Source organism: Camelus dromedarius, chromosome 29 (genome assembly GCF_036321535.1).
Source record: "Camelus dromedarius isolate mCamDro1 chromosome 29, mCamDro1.pat, whole genome shotgun sequence".
In the NCBI taxonomy this organism is placed as follows: domain Eukaryota; kingdom Metazoa; phylum Chordata; class Mammalia; order Artiodactyla; family Camelidae; genus Camelus; species Camelus dromedarius.
This window is the reverse complement of record NC_087464.1, coordinates 14,942,552-14,970,013: the sequence shown is the minus strand read 5'-3', so window position 1 is coordinate 14,970,013 and position 27,462 is coordinate 14,942,552. Positions and strand designations below refer to the sequence as shown.

The window sequence follows — 27,462 nt, the reverse complement described above, 5'->3', positions numbered from 1 at the left end:
TAATTTCAAAACTTGTTACAAAGCTACCGTAATTGAGATAGTGTCATACTTGGCATAAAAATAGACCTAAAACTCAATGGAATAGAATTGAGAGTCCGGAAATCAACCCTTATGTTTATTTTCAGTTGGTTTTCAACAAAGTTGATAAGACAATTCAATGGGAATAGAATAGTCTTTTCAACCAGTGGTGCTGTAACAACTAGATATTCACATCCAAAGAAATGAAGTTGAACTCTCTACCACACACCATATATAAAAATTAACTCACAAAGGATCTCAACTCAGAAGGCCTAAATGCAAAGATTGAAACTATTCACCGCTAAGAAGAAAACACAGGTGGAAATCTGTGTAGCTTTGGATTAGTTGATGGTTTCTTAGCTATGACACCAAAAGCTTGAGTGACAAAAGAAAAAAATATATATGCACTGAACTTCATCAAAATGCAAAAAAAAAAAAAAAAATCAAAAGACATCATTAAGAAAGTGAAAAGAACCCACAGAATGGGAGAAGAGATTTGCCAACCATATCTGATAAGGGAGTTATATCCAGGATATATAAAGATCATTTACAACCCAACAAAAAGACAATTCAATTGAAAAATAGGCAAACAATTTGAAGAGGTGTTTTTCCAAAGAAGGTATACAGATGGCCAAGAATAACATTGAAAAGAGGCTCAACTTCATTAGTCATTAGGGAAATACAAAACCATAGGGAGCTATCACTTCATACCCATTAAGATGCCTATAATCAAAAAGTTGGATGACAACCAGTGTAGGTAAGGATGTGAAGAAATTGGAACCTTTATATATTGCTGATGCAAGGTGAAATGGTGCAGGCACTTTGGAAAACAGTTTGGCATTTCCTCCAAGCATTAAAAGTGGAATTATCACATAACCCACCAACTCTGCTTCTAGTTAAATACTCAAGAGAATTAAAAACATGTATCTGTGAAAAAAAACTTGTATGTTAAATGTTCATAGCAAGATTATTCATAATAGCTAAAAAGTGGAAACAATGCAGATGTTTATCAAATGAAAAATGGACTTTTAAAAAATGCAGTCTATCTGTACAATAGAATATTATTGAATAATAAAAAGGAATGAAGTGCTGAGACATATGACTGCATGGATGAACCTTGAAAACATTATGCTAAGTGAAAGAAGCCAGACATGAAAATCATATGTTTTATGAATCCATTTATATGACTTGTCCAGAATAATCTATAGTTACAGGAAGTAAATTAATGCTTGACGGGGGCTACGGTTAGAGAGAGGGACGGGGAGTGACTGCTAATGAGTGGGATCGTTTTTCTGGATTTTTTGTTGTTGTTGTTGTTGTTTCTTCTAAGAGGATGATGAAATGTCCAGGAATTACATAGGGTGATAGTGTACAACTTTTTGAATTTTACACTAAAAAACTTCTGAATTATACAATTTAAAAAAGTGAATTTTATTGTATGGATATTAGATCTAAAAAAAAATTCTGAAAAAAACCAAACCTATATAGACACTGACCAGTTTGAATAGATCCTACACCAGACCTTGCATGGGGGCCCTGCTGATGAAATACAGAGATTCTCAGAGGAGGGGCTAGGAGCTCACTCAATAGTGTGGAGGGTCTGTCTACTCAAGGCAGTAGCTAGTTACCTACTGGTGTGGACATATTTCAGTGTTTGAAAAATACTGGTACATATCTGCTGACTCTTAGCCCTTAGCTGTGCCTGAATCCTGTGACTTCCACTCTGGGATCCTCTATTACCCACCTGGGAGCGACAGAAAGCATATATACACACAACTTGAATAGGACCGAGATGTTTGAGCTCTGCATACTCAGAATCCCCAAGTGTGTGGATCAGGACCTGATAAAATCAGCATTTCAGTCAATATTTTTGAGTAGGGTCTTATAGAGGATGGTGGAAATGTTTGCAGTTCTACTGAATTATATAATAATACAATATAAAAGTCTCTCTCTTTCTCTGTCTCTTTGTGATAAGGGTTATTTGTATTCTCCAGTAAGCCTCTGTTGTCTGTCCCAATACCATCTTCCTCATCTGAGTTCAGAGTCCCATGAGCTTATCCAAGTTCTCAGAGATAGAGTGTTGGAAGTGAACTCTTCCACTTCAATTATGTCCTGAGCTGCTCATCAAACCCATACCTGCAGCAGCCTTATACGATGAGACCACTCATATGCCTCCCAGGGAAATATCTCTGTAGCTCAGTGCATGGGGAGGTGAAATTCACATGTTATTTACTCAATGATATCCTGTCTCATTGCAAGAAGTGTTTGAGGTGGTTTGCAAAAATGTACACCGGCAACGCAACAAGGTGAATGAAGGGGATGATGATATCTGGAAATAGGGGGAGTAAGTATAAGGAAGTAAAACTAGTGGCAAGATTGTAGAGTATTAAGCGGCAGATGCTAGAAGGAGCTGGCGGATGCTAGAAGGAGCTGGCAGATTTGGCGCCAGGCATCCTAGTGGCCAAAGCACAGAGGTAAACTTCACAGGTTCCAGGCTGCTGTTCAGAGGAAGAAGAACTTTTGTAAATGTTGTGGTCTAACAGAAGCTTCCCCAGCACCACATAAAGAGTAGAGTGTGGGGTGCAGAATTACACTCACCAGCAACCCGAAAATAGCTCCACTACCTCCACACTTAGGAGTGCTGGTTAAAATATCCCTTGACGCAAGTCAGGCTTCATGCCCAAACTGCCTTCACAAAGTCGGTGGGTGGAGGAGAGAAGCTTTCAGAAACACCCACAGGAGCCTGGCCTGACTCTGGGGAGACCCAAGCATTGCCTGGAAAGGGGGGAGCCTTCGGGGGACTCCACTGTGGAGGATTGATGGAATTTCCTTCTCCATCCCGGTGCATCTCATCCGAGGCCTTGCAGGTTAGCTTTTGCAGCCAGCAGCTCCCTTCCCATCCCACCCCCACCTCCCACTAAGGTTTTTCTTCCCAGGCTTCTTGGAACTTGATCACGTGAGACAGTAAATCATTGGAGTCCAGAATGAATCTCATCTGACGTTTTTATCTGGACTCTTCTGGGGGCCTTTAATTAGCATGATTGCAGTGCAGGAGGTTGCGCCAAGGGAGTCTGTGTTGCTTTGGGTTGGCATGATGGCTGTTGAAGGTTCCCTAGTTTCTGTTTCTGGTCATCTAGGAAAGACTCTGATTAAAAGTGATTTAACCTCTTAATATAGTGTAATAAGGGGTGGTTGGCAGTGAGTTTATGGATTAAAAAAAATGCATCAGAACATGAACTCATATAGTTGTGCTAAGCTCACTCCTGAGAGTCCAGCGTGGGCTGTTTGCCAGCCTGGCTCCTACAGCCGTGGCACACACCACCACCGCGCAGGCATTCACTGCTGGCATGGTCACTGTCCCACATAGCCCATGCAGCCAAGGCAACTTTGACCACATTGCCCGAGGCCATGGTACACACATTCACAGCAGGCAGCCATCATGTTCTCAGCCCTGGCCATGGCTTTGGGGAGCATCAGAATACGTTATGGCTGAAGACTGCATCTTAGTCTGCATAAAGGGTTCTGATTCCTCCTGTTCCTGGAGTACATGGTATGGTGAAATCCTCTACTGGTATAGAAGACACTGTAGCAGTGTTTTCCAACCGGGGTGACTGTGCCCTCAGGGGACATTTGAGAAAGTCTGGAGACATTATTGATTGTCCCAGTGGGATGGAAGGTGCAACTGACATCTAGTGGGTAGAGGGATGTTAAGCATCCTACAATGCACAGGATAGCTGCCCATGATCAAGAATTACTTGGCCCCAAATGTCAATAAAGTGGAGGCTAAGAAATCCTGTATTCTAACTTTCAAAGCAGACTCCAACACAATCTTATTTAAAGTTCACAACGGCCTGGTGAGGGAGAAGGGATAAAAGTTTTATTTCCATTTTACAGATAGAAAAACAGAGGCTTGGAGAGGTAATGAGCTTTTCCTGTCCCACAGGGCCAGGCCATCTGGTTGATTACTTAGTTCTCATTCTACTGCCACTTGCACAAATCACATGGGACGTGAACTTCAGGGTCCTTACAAGTGTCCAGAAGGGGTACAAGTTTTATCTAAGTGCTTATGGCACATCTCTGGAGAAACCATGACCCCAGGTTTCTTATGCAGGAAATATACCCCAATTTCATATCTTTCCCCTAGGTATCAAAGAACACATGCCCATCAAAAATACTAGATGTTAGATTAAGTGAGGTAAGTCAGACAGAGAAAGACAGATATCATCTGATATCACTTATATGTGGAATCTATCCCCAAAAGATACAAATTTTATTTACAAACCAGAAATAGACTCACAGACATAGAAAACAAACTATGGTTGCCAAAGGGGAAAGAAGGGAGAGAGATAAATTAGGAGTTGGGGATTAATAGAGACACACTACTATATATAAAATAGATAAACAACAAGGACCTACTTTATAGCACAGAGAACTATATTCAATTTCTTGTAATGAGCTATAATTAAAGAGAATCTGGGAATATATGTGTATATATGTATATGTATAACTGAGTCACTTTGCTGTACATCTGAAACTAATATTAGAAATCAATTACACTTCACTAAAAAAACAAAAGTTTTTAAAAAGTACTAGATGTTAAGGTAATGGTAATACTTGATTACATGTGATACTTGGGGAGAATTAAGGTCTTTACAGTGGGTGAAAACATGATTGTTTGCACAGTCTGATACCAGTTCACACGTTCAAATGCTTAGGGGACCCTGGTGTTTACGTAATGTGTGACATGGTCAGTTGTGACAATAGGGAAGGGTGGTGTTTTTGGAATTGAGAACATATAAATTGCCAAAAAGCATTCATAGGAAGAAAAAAAAAACCATGTACCCCTCAACCATCTGCGTGTCTGTCTGGCTGTATATTTGCAGGTGGGATACCTTCTAGAGTTTGTCAACATAGTGGAATAATAAATTAGAGAACAGTCCCCCAGGGTGATACGAATACAGCTCCATTCACACTCATTGCTTGGGTCACTGCCTGGGAATTTTGAAGGATCTGCAGCGTTGGGAGGCTCTGTAATGCAATTCTCGTCTCTCTTCCCGGGGCACGTACGCTGCGCCATCGCCTACGGGTCGCATTTGGAATTAGAATCTAATTCATGCCGCTTGAGGCCAGGTGCTGCCCTGTGCATTTCACTTACATATCTGTAACCCCTCAGGCCTCCAAGGGAAGTCTAATGATCCCCATTATACAGTGGGATGCCTGAATTCAGGGGGTGACATTAATTGTGCGTCACCCGACTGGTGGCCCAATTAGAGGTGAAACTTAGGATTTGCTTATTCCCTTGACCACGCTGCCATGTTAAACGACCAGGGCAATTATGCCTTATTCTTTGTTCCTCAGTCAAGAAAGGTAGTCTCTTCCTCATTTGGAGGAGGAAACAGGGCCCCTAAGGTGCTGGATTAGTTGACTATGGTGAGAGTCTAGAGCCTAGAAATCATATCCCCTGCCTCCTAAGGCAGCTAGCGTGCTTGGGGGAAGATAAGAAGACACAGGGAGATCCCAAGAGAATTCATCCACGCACAAAGTCTCTGAAATAAATAGACCTCACCTTAGTCTCCGTTCTTCCACTGATCTTATCATGTCTAAAGCGGCCTACTCTGAACGGCATAGGCTGCGGTTCTCGGAGCAGAGAATCACTCCATGTGCTGCGGTGTGTTGTTGGAAGAGCATCATTGAAGGGCAACTGTCTTGCTTTGGATCCGATGAAATAAAGTCAAGAGCGTAAGGTTCCTAGTTCCTCTTCCGAGTGTTGCCACCCTTCCTTTAAGGGTTGCAGGATGCTCTTCTGGGGTTGTTCTGAAAGCATCAGCTGCTCTCCCACACCTCCTCCTTTTCAGGTGCTCTGCTGTGTTGCTAAAGGTCCCATCACCAGTCACACTGGAGAGCCCTGGGGCTGCCCAGACCCTACCTCCTCTCCCACCTCCCACGTTTAATGAGATGTACAATATGTAAAAGATTTGCTTAAGATATCTTTGCATTTGTCCCTTTGACTCACCTTCCATGATCCCGGCCCTAATTTAACACCGTCCTGCCTGCCTCAGTCACCCTTTAACCCGGGGGTCCTGCGCACTGTAGCCTGTGGGCCTGGTTCAGCCCACCACTTTTTTTTGTACAGCTCAGGAGTTAAGAATGGTTTTGTTTTTAAATGGTTGGAAGATATCAAAAGAACTATCATCTTTTGTAGCACGTGAAAATGACTTGAAATTCAAATTTCAGTGTCGATAAATGGAGTTTATGGGAATACAACCACGCTCATTCATTACATATTGCCCATGGCCGCTTTCACGTGACAGTGGCAGAGCTGAGTCATTGCAACAAAAACCATATGGCCTGTAAAGACAGAAATATTTACTATCTGGCCCTTGGCAGAAAAAGCTTGTAGGCTCCTGCTGTACCTACTCCAAGCACCGTTCTTCCCCTCTCTCACATTCTTCAAGTCTTCCCCATTGCGCAAGCTCCTGAAATCCATTCATCTTCCACCTTAAGCTAATCATCTCCATTTATGTACCAAAAGGAACTCCTGGCATGTCCTCAGATGCATCTTGGGCCTCCTGGCTAAGACCATCTTTCTGCTGGAAATAACTTTTCCTTCTCATCTTCTTAGAAATCTCCTCTCTCCTGCAAGCTTCCCAGCAAACATGATCTGCAGCGAGAAGGTCGTCTCCCCCTGTGCTTAACCCCTCGAAAGCCCTAATGCTCTTCCAGTGCTGCTTTTATGGCCTGAGATCCTTTCTGTTACACTCGGCTGTTTCAGGTGAGGTCCTAGGCCCTAACTAGGGGTGCGGTCCCGTCCCTAAGGATGTAGGTGCCCCACAAAGGTCACACAGAGCTGCTAAGTGTGTACTGAGGGTATCTACCTGAGCGGGGGGCGGGGGGCCCCTGGGACTGCTTTCCCAGGTGTGTAATTCCCGTGAATGTATAGGACTTTCCTTCTCCCAAACCTACATGATGTTGTTTTGAAAGTGAGAAACAGAATTCAACATTTGGAAGTTGATGTCTAACCTTAAGTAGAAAGGTCATTGTCATTCATTGATACATCATTTAATCTGAATCTCTTATCCATGTGTCCACCTACACCATGTCTATTGATCCACCATCAGTCTTCATTTATCTTCCTGTCTTCAGCTCTCTGTTCATCAATTTATTAATTCTCTCCCTGGGCAGCCCCACTGCCATCACTTGATTGGGGATGTCACATTTTTCTGACATTACTCACAAACAGCCCCTGACACTGTTTTCCTAACCCCCCCTGCTGAGCTGGTTCCCTATTTCACCCTTACTCCTACTTTGTGTTCCAACCAAATAGCACTGTGCTTCTCTGGAAAAAAAAAATCCTGTTTTTAGTTTGCTAGTTTTTAATTTTTAGTTTGTTCTAAACCACAAACCTGGTGGTTTAGAACAATAGAAATTTATTGTCACCAGCTCTGGAGGCCAAAAGTCCAAGTTCAAGGTGTCGGCAGGGCCTTGCTCCCTCTGAAGGTGCTAGGGAAAAATCTGTTCCATGTGTGTCTCCCAGATTTTGGTATTTTGCTGGCAATCTTGGGCATGTCTTATAGACGTATCACTCCAATCTCTGCCTTTGTATTCACATGGTATTCTCATTGCGTGTGTGTGTGTGTCCAAATGTCCTCTGATTATAAGGACACAGTCATACCAGATTAGAGCCTACCCTAGTGACTTCATCTTAATTTGAGCATCTGTAAAGATATTGTTTCTAAATAATGTCACATTCTGAAGTATCTTTTACGGGGTCACAAATCAACCCACAACAATCCCCCATTGGCTAGACTTCGCCCATGCTGCTCCCATCATTTGCAATGCCCCCCGCCGCCATGCATTTCTGCCTAATGATCGTCTCTCTAACCTCTTTTTCCCTCACATGTGATCACTCCCCCACTGAACTCCTATAGCTCTGGATGGGTGCCTCTGTCCTGACACTAGAGTAGGTCCCACATTATAATCATTTGTTCCAGGACCCTAGTTTTCTGTAAATGTGTTTTTTTAACTCCTAGAAGATTGATACTCAGATATTTGCAAAAATTATTGCTAGGTAAGCTTAGAAAAGTGTAGCCTTCACATTCTTCGTCCTGGATTTTAAGCTTCTCTAAGGCAGTAATTGGGTTTTACTCATTTTGGTATTTCCTCTCCCAACTCTGAACACAGTATCCACGAGCACAGGAGGCCCTCAACGTGTGTCAGCAATTTGGAGATTTGGAGCACAATGAAAGCGAGGATTTGGGTCTGTGCTTGCTGGTGTCTGTCACAGTGTCTGTCACTGCAAAGTGCTGATGCTTTGTGAGCTGTGCAGCATAAATCTACTGCGCTTAATCTGGGTCCTCAACCAGACCATGACACCTTCACTGCCCAAAATGAATGAGTCTTTTTGTGTGTGTGTCTCTGTGTGTAGGGTGCTCTCCTCAAATTAAAAAGAGCACGGCCCCAAGACAGGTTGAGATTGTGACTCTGTACAGACGTGCAAGGGGACCCTTCTCATCTGTCTTCTTTTCATCATTCTCTTCATCATCATTTTCAATATCTTCATCATCATCACTAATCTTAGGAATTCTGAGTCAGAAAAGCAACTCACAGGTTTATATTATTTAATTGTTAGGGCTATAAATTTAAAATGTGCCAGCTACCTGATCCATCCTCTGCTCTAGGATAATCTGCTTAAAACTGATACCACTCAGGGATTTGGACTTCATTGATTTCATTTCTGGCTAGACTGGCCTTTGCTTTTTGCTCATTGGCTCCTAAACAAAATGGCCATGACCCATTGGGGGAAAGTCAGGCACCCTCAATTAGCAGATAGACTCGAGGACTTTGGTTCAGGGAGGACCACGTGATCAAGTCAGGGGTAGGAGGCATTGGTGTTAAGATGACAATTGTTTTCCTTACCTTAGCTCACAGAGTTATTTTCAGGTTAACATATAATCATTTAAAGTTTTGGAAGAAGAAATGCCAAGATACTACAGTAGAACTTCAAGGCAATGTGGCGTATTGTTACACAGATTCACACACACACGAGTCATATCCATGGTTCTAAAAAAATATGTTTTCTATTCTCTAAAACTCTGATTTATCAGGTGAGAAATAAGGAGGGCTGTCAGAAGCACTTCCTGCTTGGGTTTCAATACAGCAGAGGGGTTAAGTGTGCAAGAGCTAGAATGAGAAAGCCTGGATTCAGGATGGCGCCACATCTTTCCACAGGGCAACGTGGCATGAGTTACTGAGCATCTTTACCCGCTTTTTTCCTCATTCACAATCTAGGGACCATAACAGTTCTCCCCTTATAGGGATGCTGTGAAGGTTAGATGAGGAAGTCCTTGCACAGTACTTCGCTCGTTGCCTGGGCATGTGTAAATGCGTATAGATATTAGTAGTTAGGTTTTTTTTTTTAAATGATCGTATGGAGAAATGAAAAATATATCCATGGATAGTTTCCCTGTAGTATATATTTAAAACAATTCCAGATAACAGAAGAAATATCACAATTAACTGCCAAATGACATATATAGACAGTGAGATTTGAGCTGGCTATTGAAGAGTTAATAGGAATTATGTGGGGAAAACAAGTTAGGAGTAAACATTCAGGATGGCAGAGTACCATGGAAGTGAGGACAGAAGCTAAAAACTGTAAGGTAAGGTCAGCTTAGTGTTTATCTGAACCAGAGATTGTGAATAGAGAAGGAGCGGGTGACAAGGCCAGGCCAGAATATTTGGCCGGGAAGAGGGTGTGGCAAGGCCAGGATGACAGCCTAGCCATTTGGGATTCATACAAAGCCACTTTTGATTACTGCTGGCTCCTGAACAGGGTGATGAATTGGTGAACGTGATGTTTTAGCAATATAATTTGACAACGGTGTGACAGGCAGATTCACCTAGGGACTGGAATCAGAGGAATATATTACAAAGCCCCAGAACAGGGGCTCTGAAATTGAGGTGGGGGTTAAGGAAGCCTAAACCGATATTTGTTCATCATCTAATGTGTTTTGTGTGTCAGGCTCTAACCTGATCCTTTTTTTTTTTTTAAATCACAAGAGCCCCTGTGAGATAAATAATATTTCCAGTTTACAGAAGGGGAAATCAAAGCTCTGAGAATTTAAGTAATTTACTTAAGGCTTTAAGGTCACACACAGCTGGTAGGTTGTAGAACAGGAATCTGATAGCCGGTCAGTCTGTCTCCAGGTCTTTCTGCCATGCTTTGCTGAAATGGGGAATCTAGTGAAAGGATGTGCACGTGAGATAACTGTGAAATAAGTACTGAAACCTGATTTTTGATTAGATATGGGGAATTAGGAAGACATTGGCAAGAAATAAGGATTCCAATGGTTTGTGCCTGGGTAATTATAAGCATAGTAGGGATTGTAAAGAATTGGTCTATCAGGAGGGGACATTGTTTGGGATGGGGATTATAGAAATGATGGGTTTGTGATAATGATGCGAATAATGGAAATTCCAAGTAGCCATTGGACATTGAGAGAATGAAATTTAGAAGGAAGCTTGTGGCTGGAGTTAAAGGGTTAGAAGTCACACTCCTGGATGTGGACATCGATGATGGAGAGTGTGAGGAGATGTGAAGAGGGAGGAGGAGATGGTGAGAGCAGCATTCCTACACTTTGATGGACACAGGAATCACCTGAGGTTTCTGTTGAACGACAGATTTTGATTCACTAGGTTTGGAGTAAGAGCTTGAGATTCCTCACCTCTAGCAAGCTCTCAGGTGATGCTGCTTTTGCTGGTCTAAGAACCACACTTTGAGGAGCCAGGGGTGAAAGAAGTGATTCTCAAGAAACCACTAGGATTTAGTGGAGGAAATAGGTGGAGGAAAAGAAGCCACCACAAAGAAGAGGAGTAGAAAGGCAGAAAGATGACACAGTATTATTAAGTGTCATGGGGGGTGTGGGATGGTCAAGATGGTCTGTGGAATAATCAAGGTGAAGAGGAAGGGAGAAGACCTAGTTGTGGTGCCTACTGGTGACTTTCAGAGGTCAGTTTCTATGGAGGGAATGGAACTTGGATTATGGGAAGTTAAGCGTTAATGATCTGTGAGATAGTGGAGGTTACAGTTGGAATTGAATCATGCAAAATGTTGGTACCCAAAGGAACTAAGGAAATGGGATGGTAGCAAATGGTCTATAAAGTGGAGGACATAGCTCCATCATTTGCTAGGGGAGAGCCTGAGAATGTGGGCATACACGGGTGTGTTACCTGTGCACATACCAAAAGAGAGAGGTGACCATATATAGATTTCTGCAGAAAGGGGAACAGAACAAGATTTATGGAAGATGCTGGAGAGACAGGAAATAATTGAAGAAGGAAGTTGGAGATAGGATTGAAGGCACCAGTTAAAGAAACAAAGAAAATACGTCTTTTCTCTAATATAGAAAGAAAGAAAAGTAACCAGGCTCTGGTCAAGATGGTGCAGTGAGTTCACGCTTTAGGGCACCTCCTCTGCACCAGACACTTAGCAATGACCCCAAAAAAATATAGGAACACCTAGCTGAGCTTGAAAACAAGATAGATAACCAGATGGATAAGAAATGGTTCAGAAGCAAAAGGTCGATGAGCAGAGCTACATTCATTCTCAGGCTGGACTCCAAGTCTGGAGGCAAAAAGTAGGGACAGGAACTTAGCTCTTCAGGGTCCTACACAACTATACATACTCCAGATTGTCAGAGGATCAGGGCTAGAATCACTGCTTGAAGCTGTGAGTTGGGGACAGGCTTACACACTGATGAAAAGTCTGAAAAAATAACGTTGCCAACCCTTATCTGAGAGTCTAGCTAATGGGAATCTCTGAGCCTAACAGTGGAAAGGAGTATATCCTTTGACTTTGTGGAGGGAAAAAGCTTGAGATATGGATGATAAAATAGCATAAAGGGAAAGATGAATGCATTTGACTACACTAATTACAAAAAATCAATGTCAGATACCATATACGAAGTTAGAAGATAAGCCATAGACTGAGAGAATATAATTCCAGTGCATATATCCAGCAAGGGATTTACACACAGAATAAGTAACAAACTCCCACAAATAAAAAAGAAATGCCACCTGTGTGTGTCTCCACACATGTATATATAATGTACGTTTATGTGGAGATATAATATGTGCATGTACATATAATATGTTACTATATAATTGTTTTTGTATTGTATACATAATATATCCACACATACACATAATAAATATAATGCACACACACATGCATAATATATGTATCACACACACACACACACACACACACACACACACACAATGAGGATATACGTAGTTGTGGCTCTCTCTCCTCCCAAAAAAGCAAGAGGTGATGTTCTGGTATTACAGATTTTCCCTTCTAGAGTTATTTTTGAGAATGGTGATCAGGTTTTGCCAGGTGACTAATCTCACTTCGTGGCTTGTGAAGTGTTTTGATTCTAAGCGGTCACTTCATCTGTGTCCAGGAGTGGAAGGACATTTCAATCCTCTGAGCCAAGCTCAGCTTATAGTTGGTACAGTAGTGATGCTGAGGGCGAAGCCCCCAGGCACGTCCTCCTCCCTTTGGGTGCAAGCCTTGCCATGTTCACCAAGGAACAGTCCCGAGAGCCTACGGGATCCCTTCGGGGAAGAGCCTATTGCAGTTTTGTCTGAGAATCTCAGTGTTCCGTGCCCTTTTATCTCACCCGTCTGTGGCTGTGGATGCCTCCCACTGAGACTTCCCTTGGCTGATTCCCTGAGCTAACTCACACTTGGGTTACATTCAGCCTCAGCTCCCTCCCTCAGAGCATCTGTGCACAGCTGGAACCAGACTTTGCACATGGGCCAGGGCGGTCTCATCATTTTCCCAGCGGTATTGAGGCGACTTTACAGGAAGAGGTGCTGTAGACTGAAGTTGGGGAGCTCAGTGCAACACTCTTAGCCATGAAGTATGCAAGAGGGACATTTCAGCTCCAAGGACATTTCAATATCCTATAGAAGCCTTGGTCACATGCTTCTTGTTGTAGGACTATGGGAATACTTGGGGTCAAATCATTACCCCATGAAATTTAACAAGCTGTCTTAAAAAGTCCTGCTGGCTGGCACTTGGTGACCTTCGATCAAGTGTCTTACACATGCCAGGCAAAGTGGAAGCACAGCCAGCTGGTGATACAAATGCCATTTTCTCCCCTCATCAGTAGCATTACAAGTAGTCTCTAGCATGTTTTCCTATTGGGAACCTGATTTTTTAACACGATGCCCTCTTACTGCTACAGTTCAATTCCTGAACCATCTCCTCTTTCTGAGATAGGTTTGTCCCTCTGATAGAGGTTTCCAGCCCATTATTTATAATTTTTATAGTTATAACCATTACTAGAGGGAGCGTACGTTTGGGAATGTAAGGGACAGTCCATGAGGCTTGCTGAGATGGCATTCCTGGTCTTTAATGCACAGCCCATAACCTAGTGTTGGCTTTATGTTTACTGTAAAGCTTTAAACTCAAATGCTAGGGCAAACCATGCAGGTGTTGTAAATGAGTGAAGGGACCGGGTGGAGGATAATAGGGAGTGGTGGGGTCTATGGCAAGTTGGAGAACACACACCCTATCTCAGTGCAGTGGCCACCACTTTGCTGGAGCTGATAATCTTTGTGCAGAAATGCTAGCCTGGCATTGACAGAACTCTTGGATTTTCAAAGGAAGCTAGAAATAGGGAGGTTTTTAACTGTGAAATCTTCCACCTTTTAGATGTTGGCAACTAAGTCAAAAGTTTTAAAAATGATTCTGAAAAAAGATATACCCTAGAGCCACAGATGGCCTATATGGTGAGGTTTGCAACCTCAGAATAACAGAGAACATGATCTGAGGGTTTTAAGCAAGCTAGTTTGTGGCCAGCAAGTCTAGGCATTGGGGTCTCCCACCAAGGACAGTGCCACCAGACTTTTATTGAATCTGATGGCAGGAAAAGAAAGAACTTTGATTGACAAAAGCAATAGCCACACCAGGAGACAAAGGTACAGAACAACATAATTGTAGCCATTTCCTGGGACCACTGGGACTCTTTGACGACCTTCTTCACATGACCTTAGAGAGGGTACTACACAGGCAGCAAAGGAAGCAAGCGATGCTTGTGAGGCAGTTTTTCTTACCATAATATACTTTTTGTTGTCCTTTCTTGTTCACATAGTGGCCCAAAGGGAGGGTGCTGGGGAGAGAGTTCTTCTGGGCACCATGCTTGGCCCCCCAGCAGGAGTCTCAGGTTCTCCACACTCTTGCCATCTGTGTGACTCTGTTTTGAGCAACTCCTCTTCTCTCCAGACCCATGGTTATCTCTCTTTCATCAGGTTTGCTTTTCATCCTTCCTAAGCTGAACTCCTGGAAGTAACATCAAAAGGAAGAAGTCAATGTCCAGATAGAGTTTGGGATTCCTTACTTGGAAGGTCCCAATACAAGCCAAGTGTTATTGTAAGAGTGGTAGGTGTGTTGAGAGTGATAGGTGTGGCAGGCTAAACGGTGCAGAAAATGAGGAGCCTGGGAAAGGGTTAGACTGGGCATGTGCTGGGGGAGGGCAGTGTCAGGGCATGGCGGATGCTCATCTCCCTGGCTAGGGTGGCTGTCAGTGAGGCAGGAACACTCTAGACCTCTGGACGAGCCTTCAGAAGGAACCAGAGGCAGAGCCCTGCCTCCCCTGGAGAATGTCCCCATCAAGACTGCCATGACCTCCACGTCTGCCTCCTTTTCCTGTATATTGATTTTCATCAAATAGAAGCTATATTGCAAAGTAGTTAATGATAAGGATTTTAAGGTTAGGAAGAACTTGGTTCAATGTGTGATATCAGACTCTGCCTTTTTTTGCATGGTAGGATTGTTGTATCCAAGCATTGCTTAAGGCTCCCTTCTTTGGCTTGTGCCTGCCTGCAGTGTGCTTCAAGACATTTCACATCTTCTCACAGAGAACAGTGGGGAAATTGAAGCTAGAATGTCCCCTGACCGAGGTGGGAGGCAGAGCAGGCTCCCCACCCTGACATGCATCATGTGGACTCCTCCTATGCTCTCTCTCTCTGGACAAGGATCCCGATTGCTCGGTGCCTCTGATTCCCTATGGTTAAGCCATCCATGACCTCAGTTCCAGGACTCTGTGTATTTCAATCTACTCTTGAGCAAAAAGTGCTTTGCTCACAGTCAGTGCTCTGTAAGTGCTAAGAGTTACTGTGATGCAGCAACTTTAAGATGACAAACAAATACATTTGAAGAGGAAATGTTGGGAAATAATCCAATAGATCTCTGTTTGGTACTGGGCCTTTTTTCCAGGCCATAACCTGAACCACTTTATGGAGTTCGGTAATAAAATCACCTTGTTGGATAACAAAAGGGAAAAGCAGGGACAGAAAGGGAGACCTTGAGAACCCAAAGTCAGGTGAAGGGTGTGTAGGCGGAAGCTGTAAGGAAGTTCTCACCGGCAGGTGCTGGAAAGCTGATAGCTCTAGTCTCCCAGGGCCAGAGTGGGAGGGGGGTCCGGGATGAACCCCTAGAGCGGGCAAGATGATTAGCATCCACCAGATTGTCAGAAAAACAGAGGTTTGAAGGTCTAGGCCATCTTTCGTGTTGCACGGCCAAGGAAGCCAGCCCTTCTCTTGCTGCCGTGTGTATTAAAGAACTTGCCTTTGAAGGCTGAACCTGCTTTCGGCCTGATGGGATTGGTTCCAGAACCTTTCATCCAGTTCTGTGGGTGCTTAGCACCCCTTCTCCCCTGGCCTCTTCCTTCGCAGCTTCTCCCCACCCCCCAACTTCCCCAAATGATCCCAGAGTCTCTGGCTCACTTCTCAGGAAACATACACCTAGACAGTCCCTGAAGACCAGGCTCTGTTCTGAATTACTGTGGGCCCACAAGTAACTTTGTGCTGGATGACTTTGGGGAAAGCTGTCGACAGATGGAGGGAGAGGTTAGACGTGGGGGTCCGAGGGCCCCTGGTGGGCGAGGCTTTCTTTAGAGGTGTATCTGGCCCTCTTTGGCCTTCCCTCCACCCATCTGTCCCTTTCCCAGTCAGTGTCCGTGGTGGTCCTGGTCTCCCTTGCCCTCCTCCCAGCACATGCCTTTTCCTTCCTGCTCCGGGGCTGTTCTGAGTAGGAGGGGGAGGAATGGAGGATTTTGGAGTGGTGCCTCTTATGCTATCAGGCTTCAGCATTTAGAATCTTGGACAAGCTCCACCTGGGAAAGAGTTCCAGAGAAAACAAACTTCAGATCCCAGCTCATATGGGAAAAGGCTCATGTTCATGGAGGCAGCTTCAGGGACCTTGGCAGAGGCTGAGGCGGGCTTGGCCCCTGCCTTTAATGGATCCGACATGGAGCCTTCCAGGGCCCACGATGCTGCAGGGCCTCCAAAGGAGATTTCACTCTCAAGCTCTGATGATGCCTCTTTCATAGGAGTTAGAGTCCTCAGGTTGCCAGGGAGCCAAGAGCTTTTACTGTTCCGAATGTTTATGTCCTAATTGAGGCAAGAAAGATTTTAAGGGGCCAAACACCCTCTCTCTTCTCCTCTTTACTCCCCCTTGTGAAGTTGTTTCCCTCTTGGAGAGTAGCTGAATTTCTTTTATGGGAGAGAAGGGGCCAAAAATGGGGTCTTGAGACCTACAGGATCATCACTCCAGTCATAAGACTCAGCCTGCCAGTCCCAGAAATGGCATCCACAAAAACAGTGATGGGCACCAGTTCAGGGTGCCCTGGCCGAAGAGGAGGGATGGAGGTAAGCGTGTTAAGGGAAAGACTGGACGGAGTCCACGGTGATGGCAAATCCTCTTCCCTGATCCCCTCGGGCATTTCTTCAGTGTCACGGTGTGATACTCGGAGGACAGTGCATCTGGATTTTACATCTGAAATAAAAGCACGTGCCCCTGCGGGGAAAGCAGTGTGAGTACAGGGGCTGGGAATGCCTGGATTTCTGTTTCTGGCACTGTGAACTTAAGAAAAAGACTTCCCCATGTCTTTGCACTTGGGGCTGCATACTGACCATTAATTCCCCCATGTCTGCCTCTTCTGCCAGGGGTCTTTTCAAACATAGACAATCATGGGATATTAAACTTGAAGGACAATAGAGATCATCTAGCCCCATCAACTCACTTTATATATGAGGAGCCTGAGGTCCAGAGTGGGGAAGTGGCTTACCCAAGGTCACATGGTGAGTTACCTCCTTTGACGTCTTTGTATGCAGTTCAGACCCCTTTCCCCTCACCAATTTTGATTCTTAAGATCTTAAGACCTCATGACATCTCCATATGTCCCAGAGGACTGGGGGATGACTTAGGTGCCCAGTGGGGGACTGGTACTAAAATCCCTTAGGTTAGAGGAATCTTCCAGAAGAGGACAGGTGAGGGATGTAGAAGAAGCAAAAGAGGGACCACGGCCTGGAGAGAAACAAGGATGTCATGGATCTTCTAGGCAGGCTTCCCAGACCAATGATCTGCCTTCCCTCAGCCTCAGACCCAAGAGACCCCTTGTCCCAGGTTAGCACAGTGAAGCTACCCCAGAAACATCTCACATTGAAACTGATGTCATAGGTGAGGAAGTGTTCCTTTGTCTCCACCAATCTGACCCCGCCCCCTCAGAGGGAGCGCTCCCAGCATCCAAGATGATTCAACTCTGTTTCAATCATAATATGTCCTGAGAATGAGAAGAGGGACATCTCAGTACCAACTCCATCTCTCCCCATCATAGCCCCAATGTCCAGCTGCCTCCACAGACCTGCATACAGCTTTCCTAAAAAGACAGGCTTATTCCTATCTCGCCTGCACACACACGCATGTCAGTAAGCACATGCTTGAGACAGACATTATTTTATAGACATTATTATAATCCGAGGTTGACTGAAAAGCCTCCTGCTGGAGATTTGATCAGGAACACCCACATTTCTGGACATCCGAATTCAGGCCACGGCAGTGTAGGCCAGAGAGCAGCTGAGCTATCACGGAAGTCCTCCTTGCTTGAGGCCGTCCATGGCTTAGTGGCCACCAGTGCCACTCCTCCAGGGTACTTCTGTCCCCTGTAAGACTTGGGATTATGGGAAGGCTGAGAGATCAGCCAGCATTTCACTGGCTTGGTGAAATGAGAGGAAAAAGTGAATGAGAGTTTGTAGACTTGGAAGGACAGAGCCCCCAGCCTGGTGTGGTCCAAGGCAGCCCGCACCATCCCACCTGCTAGGACAGGAAATGGCCCTCAGGGGTCCCTTCGGAATATAAGGTCTGGAAAGCATCCCCCAACCCCTTTGCCCCCCAGTGACCCTAAAGATTATCCCCCGTTCCCACCTCCCCCCTTAGATGAGGCCGCCCCCACCCATCCAGGACAGTCCAAGGCCGAGCCCCCAGATGTTTTGCTCACTTCCCCTTCCTCGGTTCAGTGGAGGCCGCAGCAGAAGTGGAGTGTTTCCAGGTCCTCTGACCATGCTCGGTTTTAAGTTAATCCCCTCCTCCGACCCTTCCCTTTTGCTGAGAATTCATTTGACTGTTTCCAGTATATCTGTCTCCAGATCTCCAGTTCCTCCCCTGCCTTCCAAGCTCCCTCTCTGTTACCCCTTCTAGTTTTGGTCTTCTTTGGGGGTTTTGGTTTTTACTTTATTTTGCTTTTTTCTGTTTTTCTGTTTTTTTGTTTTTGTTTTTTATAGGTTTCAGAGAAATTATGTTGAATCCAATAAGCCTTCCCGGACATTCCAAGCCTCTTAACCATGGCATCTATGTTGAGGATGTCAATGTTTATTTCAGCAAAGGACGTCATGGCTTTTAGAAACTCTTTTTAAGCCTCCCTGTTTTGATGTCACCTTGTAGGCTGGGCCCTCTGAGAGGCTGGAAGCTCTAGGCGTTGTTCTGTTCGGATCCGGGGATGCTAAGTAGAAACTACATAAGCCACCGGTGCCCCCGCGCCCTTTGACACCACCAAGACGGGTGTTCCCCCCATCCGCCACCGGCAGGGCTGCCCATCCCCTCCAGTCATCACTGTGCTCCTTTTTTCCGGCCTCCAAGGCAGCTCCTGCCATCATCCTTAGAGCCAATACAGAGAATTAAAAGCCTGTACACCAGGAAGCATCTTTCAAACATATTAGCCATTCTCTTGCTTTACAAAAACAACCCAGCCACCACGAGAAAGCCTGATGAAGTCCAGCCGTGCTCCGGCCTCGCTTCCCCTGCTCGGAAGCGAGGGGGCTCTCCCTGGCTCTCCCTAGGATGCCAGGCTGTCCTCTTAGTGACCTCGTCGCCCTGAAACCTCCCGTGGGGAAGAACATCTAAGCCGAGGTGGAGACGGCGCGGTGAGAGGAGGGGGAGCCAGGCCCAAGTATTGGCACCAGATTAGGTCTCAGAGGAAAGAATGGAAACCAGTTGTTTTCTATACTATTATTTTGTTTTTTTGGTGGAGAAAACCATCCCTTTTTTTGGACACACTTTCCCCCTACTTCCTCCTCTCTCTGGAGCGGCTCACAGTGAGTGTGATGTTAGCAAACCCCTTGGCGAGGCGGATGCTCCAGGGCTGCTCCTCGGTCTCTAGGCCTGCGGTTCCGACGCGTTTGGCTGCAGGAGGCCTGCCCGTGAACTGGCCATCCTACTAGGACCACAAGGGACCAAGGAAATCAGGGACCAAGGCCCTTCCTGCTGGCCTGTAATCCTGGGATTGGCTCTCTTCCCCCACTTTTACGTATCTTGACTCTGAGAACTTTCGGAACCCAATGGAATCGCCATTTCAAGGCCAAGGTGAACTGAAGGGGAAGAGAAGTAAAACTTGGCCTCCTCCAGCCCCTCTCATGGCACCAGTGGAAGTGCCATCTGTTCTCTGGTCAATATATGTGTTTACTTTGCTTGCTTTGACTCATGCCTTACTCCATGGCCACTCTCTTCCAAAGAGGGGGGTTTGTGTCCACCATTTTCAATGTGATCCACTGGGGAGAGGGGCAGGGAGGCCCTTCCCCTGCTTCAGTAGGAAAGGTACCATTGTAGGGCCTGAACCTCTCCCAGAGTTTTGCTGCCACGTTGGCTGCTGAGTGGACTTTGGGCTTGGCCTAATTCCCCCAACCTTTGGTGCCTCCGCTGTGGGGCGTCAGCACAGGCTGCCCCCTGGAGGGTGGAGCATGGAGGAAGGGGGGGCCAACTATGGGGAGCCCTTAGGACAAAATGGTGGTGGTTTTGGAGCAGTGACACACAGCGATAGGTAACAGACTTTCTACCTTTGGCTAATTTAACTGGGGGTTAAACTTCCCATGTAGGGTTTGACGTCCTGAGTCCTGTGGATGGCGTTTCTTCATGTCAGGTTTCTAGCCTGACCCTGCAGATGCCTCCATGGGGTGTAAAATGCAGTGCTTTCCAAGGTCTTGCCCAGTATCTGGGGTGGCCTCCCGGCACCTGAATGTCCAGAGTATCACGCGGGGATTCAGGTTCTCTGCGGGGCCTCGAGGTGTGTATCTATCTAGCCCCTCCCAGCTCCCCACCATCCTGCCCGCTGCCGTGGCATGTCAGGCTGTTCCCCATCGTGTCCTGCCAACCCTATGGACCAGGGCCTCCTCCTGAGTGTGGCTTTAAGGAGTAAGCTTGAGGATGATGTTTTTTAATTATTGTAAATCATTACCTCATTTCCAGCCTCCCAGGCTCCATCCATCCCAGCATCTTTTATCTGCCATTTTCCTCACCTTGTGCTATGACAATGGGGCGTTGTGTTTCCACAGAGACTTATAGGAGTGTTCAGTGTATAGTTTCTTAATAAACACTTTATTTTCTAATGAAATGACTGGATCAGACCTCTTATTTGGCAATTTTGCAAAGAATATTAAAGATATATAGAAATTTCAGGCTTCCCATGTTTTTTTTTTCATTCCTCCCTATTTTACTGTTAAGGTTTTAAAGAAGTTTCTTAGCCAAGTCCTATCTGCAAAGGTGTTTACAGTCTGTTTCGTTGATTGCTTTCACTGAGAGAGTGTGTTTTCTCATCTTATTGAGAAGGAATCAGAAGCACAGAGAGGTTGAATGGTTCATTCAGGGTCACAGAGCACAAGAGGCAGAAGCAAGCTTCAAATCTGACTCCTCCATATACAACTGAGGCTACTGAGACTTTGGTTCTGTTGTCCAAGCAGCCAAAGTTTATGGAGATTCTTTCTTCAGGGCTGATGTTGAAGGGGGTCTGGGAGTGGGCTGAGGGGTTCTTTATCTTTGGTGCGCCAGCAAGCCAGTGTGACTTTCCCCTTCATTGGCGTAGTTTTGTATCTCCCTTATGGATCTTGGGGAAGAGACCTTGCCCAGAGGAAGATGGAGCTTTGGACTTATAGGCCAACCTGCTGATCGTCCGGAACTACCCTGCCACCCCCACCAACACACACACACACACACACACACACACACACACACACACACACAGACGCGCACACACATACACACTCAGGTGAGCCAAACTCTCATAGCAGGTCTCATGCGGGCTGCAGGCGAAACAAAGGCAAAAGAGTCCTGGAGTCCTCCTGAGGCTAAAACGCTTAGATGAGCTGTGTCTCTGTCTGTCCTTGGTTCCTGAGCCCTGGCACGGCTCCGAGGATTGAAATGCCTTTTGTGACTTACAGTAGCTTTCTTTTAGGAGGAAGGGACTCTGTATGTAAGAGATTTGGAGCAAGAGAGGAGGTCAGGGGCTGGGGAAGGGCTCCTGGGAGCCTTTGAATCCTTCGCTGGGTCTCAGCAAGCTTTGCTGGCGCTTGCTTACTTCACAAGTCAAGGCGAGGCAGGTGCAGTCAGGTGGGTGAGCCCAAGGTGCAAGTCCAACAGGCAGCTGATCAGGCTAGAGCGGTGCTTTCTCCACCTACCATGACTTAACTGAATCTCTTACTAAAGTCTAGTTTGGTGGGAGGCTCCCCCACCTCCACTGCACCCCAGATGGAAACTCCTTTTCTGCAGAGTGGCCTGGGTAGGGAGTTACCCCAGCTCTGCATTCTCCTGTCCTCAGCGGTTCCAGGGTTAGAACAGGGATGCCCCAATGGTTGGGACCAGTGGGCTGCATGGATTCAAGGGAGAATTTCACTATCAGTAAGAAGAGACATTTAAGCTTTGTTTTGTTCAGATGTACAGAGCCTGCCAATGCACGGGAGAAAGATGATGACTAGAAAGAGCCCCTGAGGAGATGGGAAAGCAAAGCACCCATCCTCGGGCGGAAGGGGTAGCCTCAGCCACGTGAAGGGAGCGCTCTCCTGCTGTAGCAGGAGGGAAGAGGGAGAGATAGGGGTTTAGAGGTGCGGGGCAGGCAAAGACGTGAGAGAGTTCTTATCTGGTGGCTTCTGTTTTGCCTGTAAAGATTAAGGCAAGGCCTTGTGCTGCATGTGGGAGCATCTAAGAGCACTGAGAATGTCTGAAGCAGCAGAAGAGACCATGACAGATGGCAGGGAAGTATGAAAAAGTTGCTGGCAGGCATGAAGATGTGGCTGAGGCTGGAGTGCAATGTTTAGTGTCCAAGATTCTGTTTCCCAGGCTTTCCTGCTGGGTCCTGAAGTCCCATGGCGTCTACCCCGACGTTGGAGGCTCTGGGGCAGTCAGAGCTGGCACGGGGTAGCCCCAGAGAGCTGAACTCTGCCCACCAAGAATGCTGTCTTGGACCAGCTTTGTGCAGAGAGGCTCAGAGAACCAACAAGCTCTATATCTCCCTGATCTGCTGGGTTTGAAACCTCACCATGGAATTTCAGAGAGGCTTTCTTGGACTTGAGCTTACAGCTTGGCTCTGGGGGGTTTTGTGGCAGAGGTTTGAGCCATGAACCCAGTGTGTTTGCCATGTGCCTGCTGGATTTTCATTCTGGAGGGAGTGATCAAGGGACACTGGCTCTGAATCTTATTCCCTGAAACTCAGGGGATGCGGAACTCACTGTACCCTTAAGATGGGGCAGGACGGTGGTAAATTCAGGTGTGGGGCCTTTCAGATACACGCTCTGGAGAAGACTTGAGTCTTTCCCTAAGGGTTGTGTGGCTGGACCCTGGAAATGGTTACCAAGCTCCAAAGAAGGGCTCACCAGTGGAGCATTACTAATGATCACTAAGCCAAACTTGTGAAGCACCTATTCAGAGGCAAGCACGTTTTATCCTGGAGGAAGTGGAGGCTCAGAAAGAGTCAACAATAACTAGGCAGGATTTTCCCAGCTGTGGCCGGCAGAATCAGGACCGACATGGGGTCTCCTTGACCTCCCAGGGCTCTTGGCTACTCCGCTGCCCCACAGGTCAGCCCGTCTTCTGCTCCATGCAGTCCTGGGGGCTCCACAATCATAGCCTTCCTTTGGCTTCCTAGACAAAATCTTTCAGGGTTCTTTGGGGCTAGATGCCATCCTTAACTTCCTTCTGGAACCTTCCAAATAGGGTGATTTTTAAAGACCGCCCAGAAAAGAACATCTGCAGTGTCTTTCTTCACCCCCTCTAGCATTTAATGGCCCTGGTTGCCTGAAGGTATGGTTGTTCCTAGATCTAAGACAGATCACCTGGTTCTCAGTGGGTGAGACTCCCAAGCAGACATGGGTGGCATCTTTGATGTTGAGGAGGACTTGTTGGACGAGACACACCTGATCCTCAGGCTGGTAGGTGAGGCTGCCCAGGTCCGGGCAAGCATGAGCAGCTTCAGACAGGAAGGCAGCAGAAGGAAGAGCCTTGCCTGACTTCCGCACCCCTCTTTGAACTTTCTTCACCCAACCTCAAAGACCTCCTGGCATGTGGAAGCTCAGCCAAGTGCTTCTCACGCAGAGAAAAGACAGATGCCAGGCATGCTCAATTTGGAAGCCAAGGAGCTGGGCCCCGGGCTGCCCTGTCTCTTCCTTCTTATGGGGGAATTCCTTTCTGTAGCCAAGCTCCCAGCCCCCATATCCTCACCTCCTCCTCCCAGCCACAGACAGGCGTGACCTCAGCAGAGTGCTGGGCTGTGACACTTCCCTTGGCTCAGCCCAGTTCCTGCAGGTCAAGCCCAGGCATGAGCAGAGGCTCGTGCATCCCAGATACCGGAGCGAGACTCAAGGGAGGGTTGGATGCCACAGAGACAGCGCAGGAGCCAGCAGATCAGTGCCGGGTGACTTCATCATGGTGTAGCTTCCTGTACTGCGCCAGACGTGGATGAGGCGGAGGGCCTTTGTTCCTTCAGTGTTTACCAACTGTGAGCTCCGGTGAGACTCACAGGCGGCCACCGGAGTGACTCGGAAAAAGAGAGCAAGAGGATGGTGGCAGTGAGGGTGGAGGGATGCTGGCTGCTACGAGGCTCCACTGGGAAGGACAGAGGGATAACTCTTCAGCGTGACAGTGGAGGGGGCACTGGGGCAGCGAGGAGGGTGGGGGCTTCAGGGGAACCTGGTTCGCAGCCAGATCATCCAGGAGGCTTGAAGCTCCACTCCCTTGCTCTCCTAGCTCTGCCACACCCACTGCGTTCCCATCCTATTGCTGGTGCCGTGGGCGAAGCTGCCCGCAGCCTCCAGTCTCCTTGGATAGCGCTAGTTCTGCATTTGTCTTTAGAAATCCCGTTACCAGCCCCCTGCACTTCCCACCTCCCAAGAAAACCTCAGCCTAGATCTGATAATATATTCCCAGAGCTCATAAGACTCCTTCCACCCTACTTGAACCCCAAGCCAGTTGAAGATCTCATGTTGGCAAGAGAGAAGCTGTCTTGTCTGCTTTTTCCAGTGATTTGAAAATTCCATCAAGATTCTGAGGCCCATGTGGGTAGGTTTTTGTTCCCAAATCCTCCTGCTTGGTGGGTAAACTTCCATTAAGTGACCGCAGTTTCCCCGTAAAGCTCTGCGGGCTCAGAGGGGAGAGTTCTGCAAGGATGATGAGGTCTAGGACCTCTCTGCCTTTTTGTCTCTTTCCATCAGGACACTTTCCCCTCCTGGGTGGGTTCCTGAGAGTACTAGATTCCCCTTCCCCACCCACTTTGACCCCCAGGGGAAGGTGGATGCACTGCTCAGATGGTCTGTGTGTTTGGGGGCGGGACATGATGAGAACTGGGGAGAGTGAGGAAGATATTGGGGCTAGCCTTTGATTGGAGCATGCTCAGCTCCCATGACAGTGAGAGAGAAAGAGAGAGAGAGAGAGAGAGAGAGAGAGAAATAAGAAAGGCAGGAGGATCTCCGAGAAGCACAGATCCCAGAGGAACCCAGAGGATGCTGATGGCTCAGATTCCATGTCAAAGGCCTCCAGCCCAAGGCAAGACCAGGTCTGTGTGGGTCCAATATGGGAAGTAATTTGGAACTGGTTAGATCAGAGGGAAAGACAGTATGCCCAAATTCCCAGAAAATAGCCAGAGCTGTAGAGACATCCTGACTGAGGGTTTTGGTGAGACTTTCAAGTCTGGAAAATGAGAGATGCATGAGCTTCCTACTCAGACCAGAGGCTCCCCTGGGCTTCTCAGGGTCACAGTGTCTTCCCAGGATCCTCTGCAAACAGGAGTCACTGAAGGCCTTTCTGAAGTCGATGAACCTGAGTTTGATTTGGCTGAGAGTGAAAGCAGGGCGGTGTGTGATAAGGCAGGAAGAATGGAGCTTGGCTTTTCTAGGAGGCAAAGAGCAATTCTCCCTTCACCCCCGCCTAAGAGCCATGTCAAGGGCTGTCTGAGAACATGGCAGGTGGATCAGAACAGCCCACTCAGCCATGGAGAGGGTCTGAAGACCTTGGGGTGAGGCTGCTCAAAGGTATGAGTTCCAGGGCTGTGTCCCTGACTTGTGGCTTCATCCAAGTTTGAGGACCAGCATCACTTCAGAGAACCCCACCAAGCCTGACTTGGGTAAGTAACGCCAGGGGCCTTGGTGGCCAACAGTGACACCAGCTTATCTACGTAGTTCTCATTTCCCCTGGGTTTCTGCCGCCGTGTCTTGTAACCACAGCAGCAAAATGAAGCCTGGCTCTGCCTTTGCGGACCTCACCGGAGCAACTGGCCTATTTCCCTTAAAAAAGACACAGCTCCCCTCTCTCAGCCCTGCACTCACTCAGCAGTGAGAAGGGCAAGGACGTAACCCCTGTAAAGTGACTTCGCTGCCTTTGAATATGGCCCAGGGATGCTTCTTTGACAGAGCTCTGAATGCCACCCACTGTCTTACTCTGAAGCTCGCACCAGCTTCTGTCTGTTTGGTCCTCGGAATATAGTTTTCAAATTGCAGCGTGAGGTCCTTGACGTGGCGAGGCTTGAAACAGCCTCTGGCCAAAGGTCATGTGATCCTGACTCCCAGATGGGCTTCTTAGGAAGTGAGAAGGTGGGAACTGAGGGCAGGGGTCCCAGGGAAACATTTACGGCACACAGCCAGGTTCTTGAGGGTGTCGGGAGCACACGACTTGAGTTTGAAGCTGAAAGGGTTTAGATCCCGTAACACAGGAGACCCCCGGGCCCACAAAGGCTTTCAGTTCCAGCCCAGACAAGGCGTCTCCAAGATCCACCCTCCTGCTGTCAAAGTCAAAAAGAACAGCTCCTAAAGTCTATGTCCCACGGGCCAAGCAGAATAAGTGCTTCCCCCAGGGCCCTCCTACAAGCAATCTCAGGCAGAAGGAAAATTCCAGAACGCCAGCTGGATGCTAAGTCCAGCCTATGTATTATGCATTCACCCATGTGTCAGCATCCCTGCTGTTAATTCTGAGAGAAGACTCACCGGGCAGGGAACTGGAGAGGAAATCTCAAAGCAATTTTTGTTGTGAGCGTTAGGTCTCTGAAAACTCAACCTGGCTGAGAGGGCACAGCCGGGGTCTGTGACTCTCTCTGGTTGCTCCCATCGAGGGTCACAGTTCTGGACCAAAGCCTTTTGCTTCAGAGGGAGCCAGGTGCATAGTCCACCAATGAGAACTAGAGTCTGGTGGGGGAGACAATAGAGGAGGTACCACGAATATAGAATATATTCTGAAGATGTCCTTCCTGGGAGAATTTAAATTCCGAGTCCATGTTTGAATGACTCATGGAATTGTTCAATCTTTATGGCTGTCAGTTTGACGTTTCTTGGTATCATAACAGGCAATTGCTGTACATTACCTCTGATACCCAATGGCCCATATGGTCATTAAAAAGACCAGAATGACACCATGGTGCATCTTCAGGATGGTATCTTTGGCTATTTTAGTAATTTTAATGGGTCAACCACTTGACCAACTATTGGCCTACACAGATGGATCAGTTTTCTGGGGAAAGCTTCAGTTTCTGCAATAGAGTTCTCTCTTAATTTGAAAGCCCAGCTCATTATTAGATAAATGATGTTGTAAGGATCAAGTTACTCCTCTTTTCATTGGCTGCAGAAATGCTTCCCTTTGGTCTCATGAGATGCTAAGAGCCCACTGGATCACTTTGTATAACCATAATAATGTATAACCAACTTCTATAATGTATAACCAACTTCTTGTAGATTCACCATGCATGGTAGGATATTAAAGGCTCTGAGAAGTCCTGTTTTATGTAAACTTTATCCTACCACTTTCTGAATCTAATCAAACATAAAACACTCTTCACTAAACACCTGTCAGTAGAC

General features: G+C 46.7%; 1 protein-coding gene across 5 annotated transcripts in view; it reads left to right on the top strand.

The window, feature by feature from the left end:
• NTRK3 (neurotrophic receptor tyrosine kinase 3) overlaps positions 1–27,462 on the top strand; it is a 335,000-nt gene that overhangs the window by 225,277 nt on the left and 82,261 nt on the right. Inside the window, exons 13-14 of one of the 5 annotated variants that reach the window (XM_064480566.1) lie at positions 17,035–17,169; positions 18,649–21,144. The exons of the other annotated variants lie outside the window; for them this stretch is intronic. Of the exons in view, the coding sequence (XP_064336636.1) occupies positions 17,035–17,169; positions 18,649–18,767 (254 nt within the window). The 3' untranslated portion in view covers positions 18,768–21,144. Of the gene's footprint in view, positions 1–17,034; positions 17,170–18,648; positions 21,145–27,462 lie in introns of those variants that run through there. 5 annotated transcript variants of the gene reach the window in all.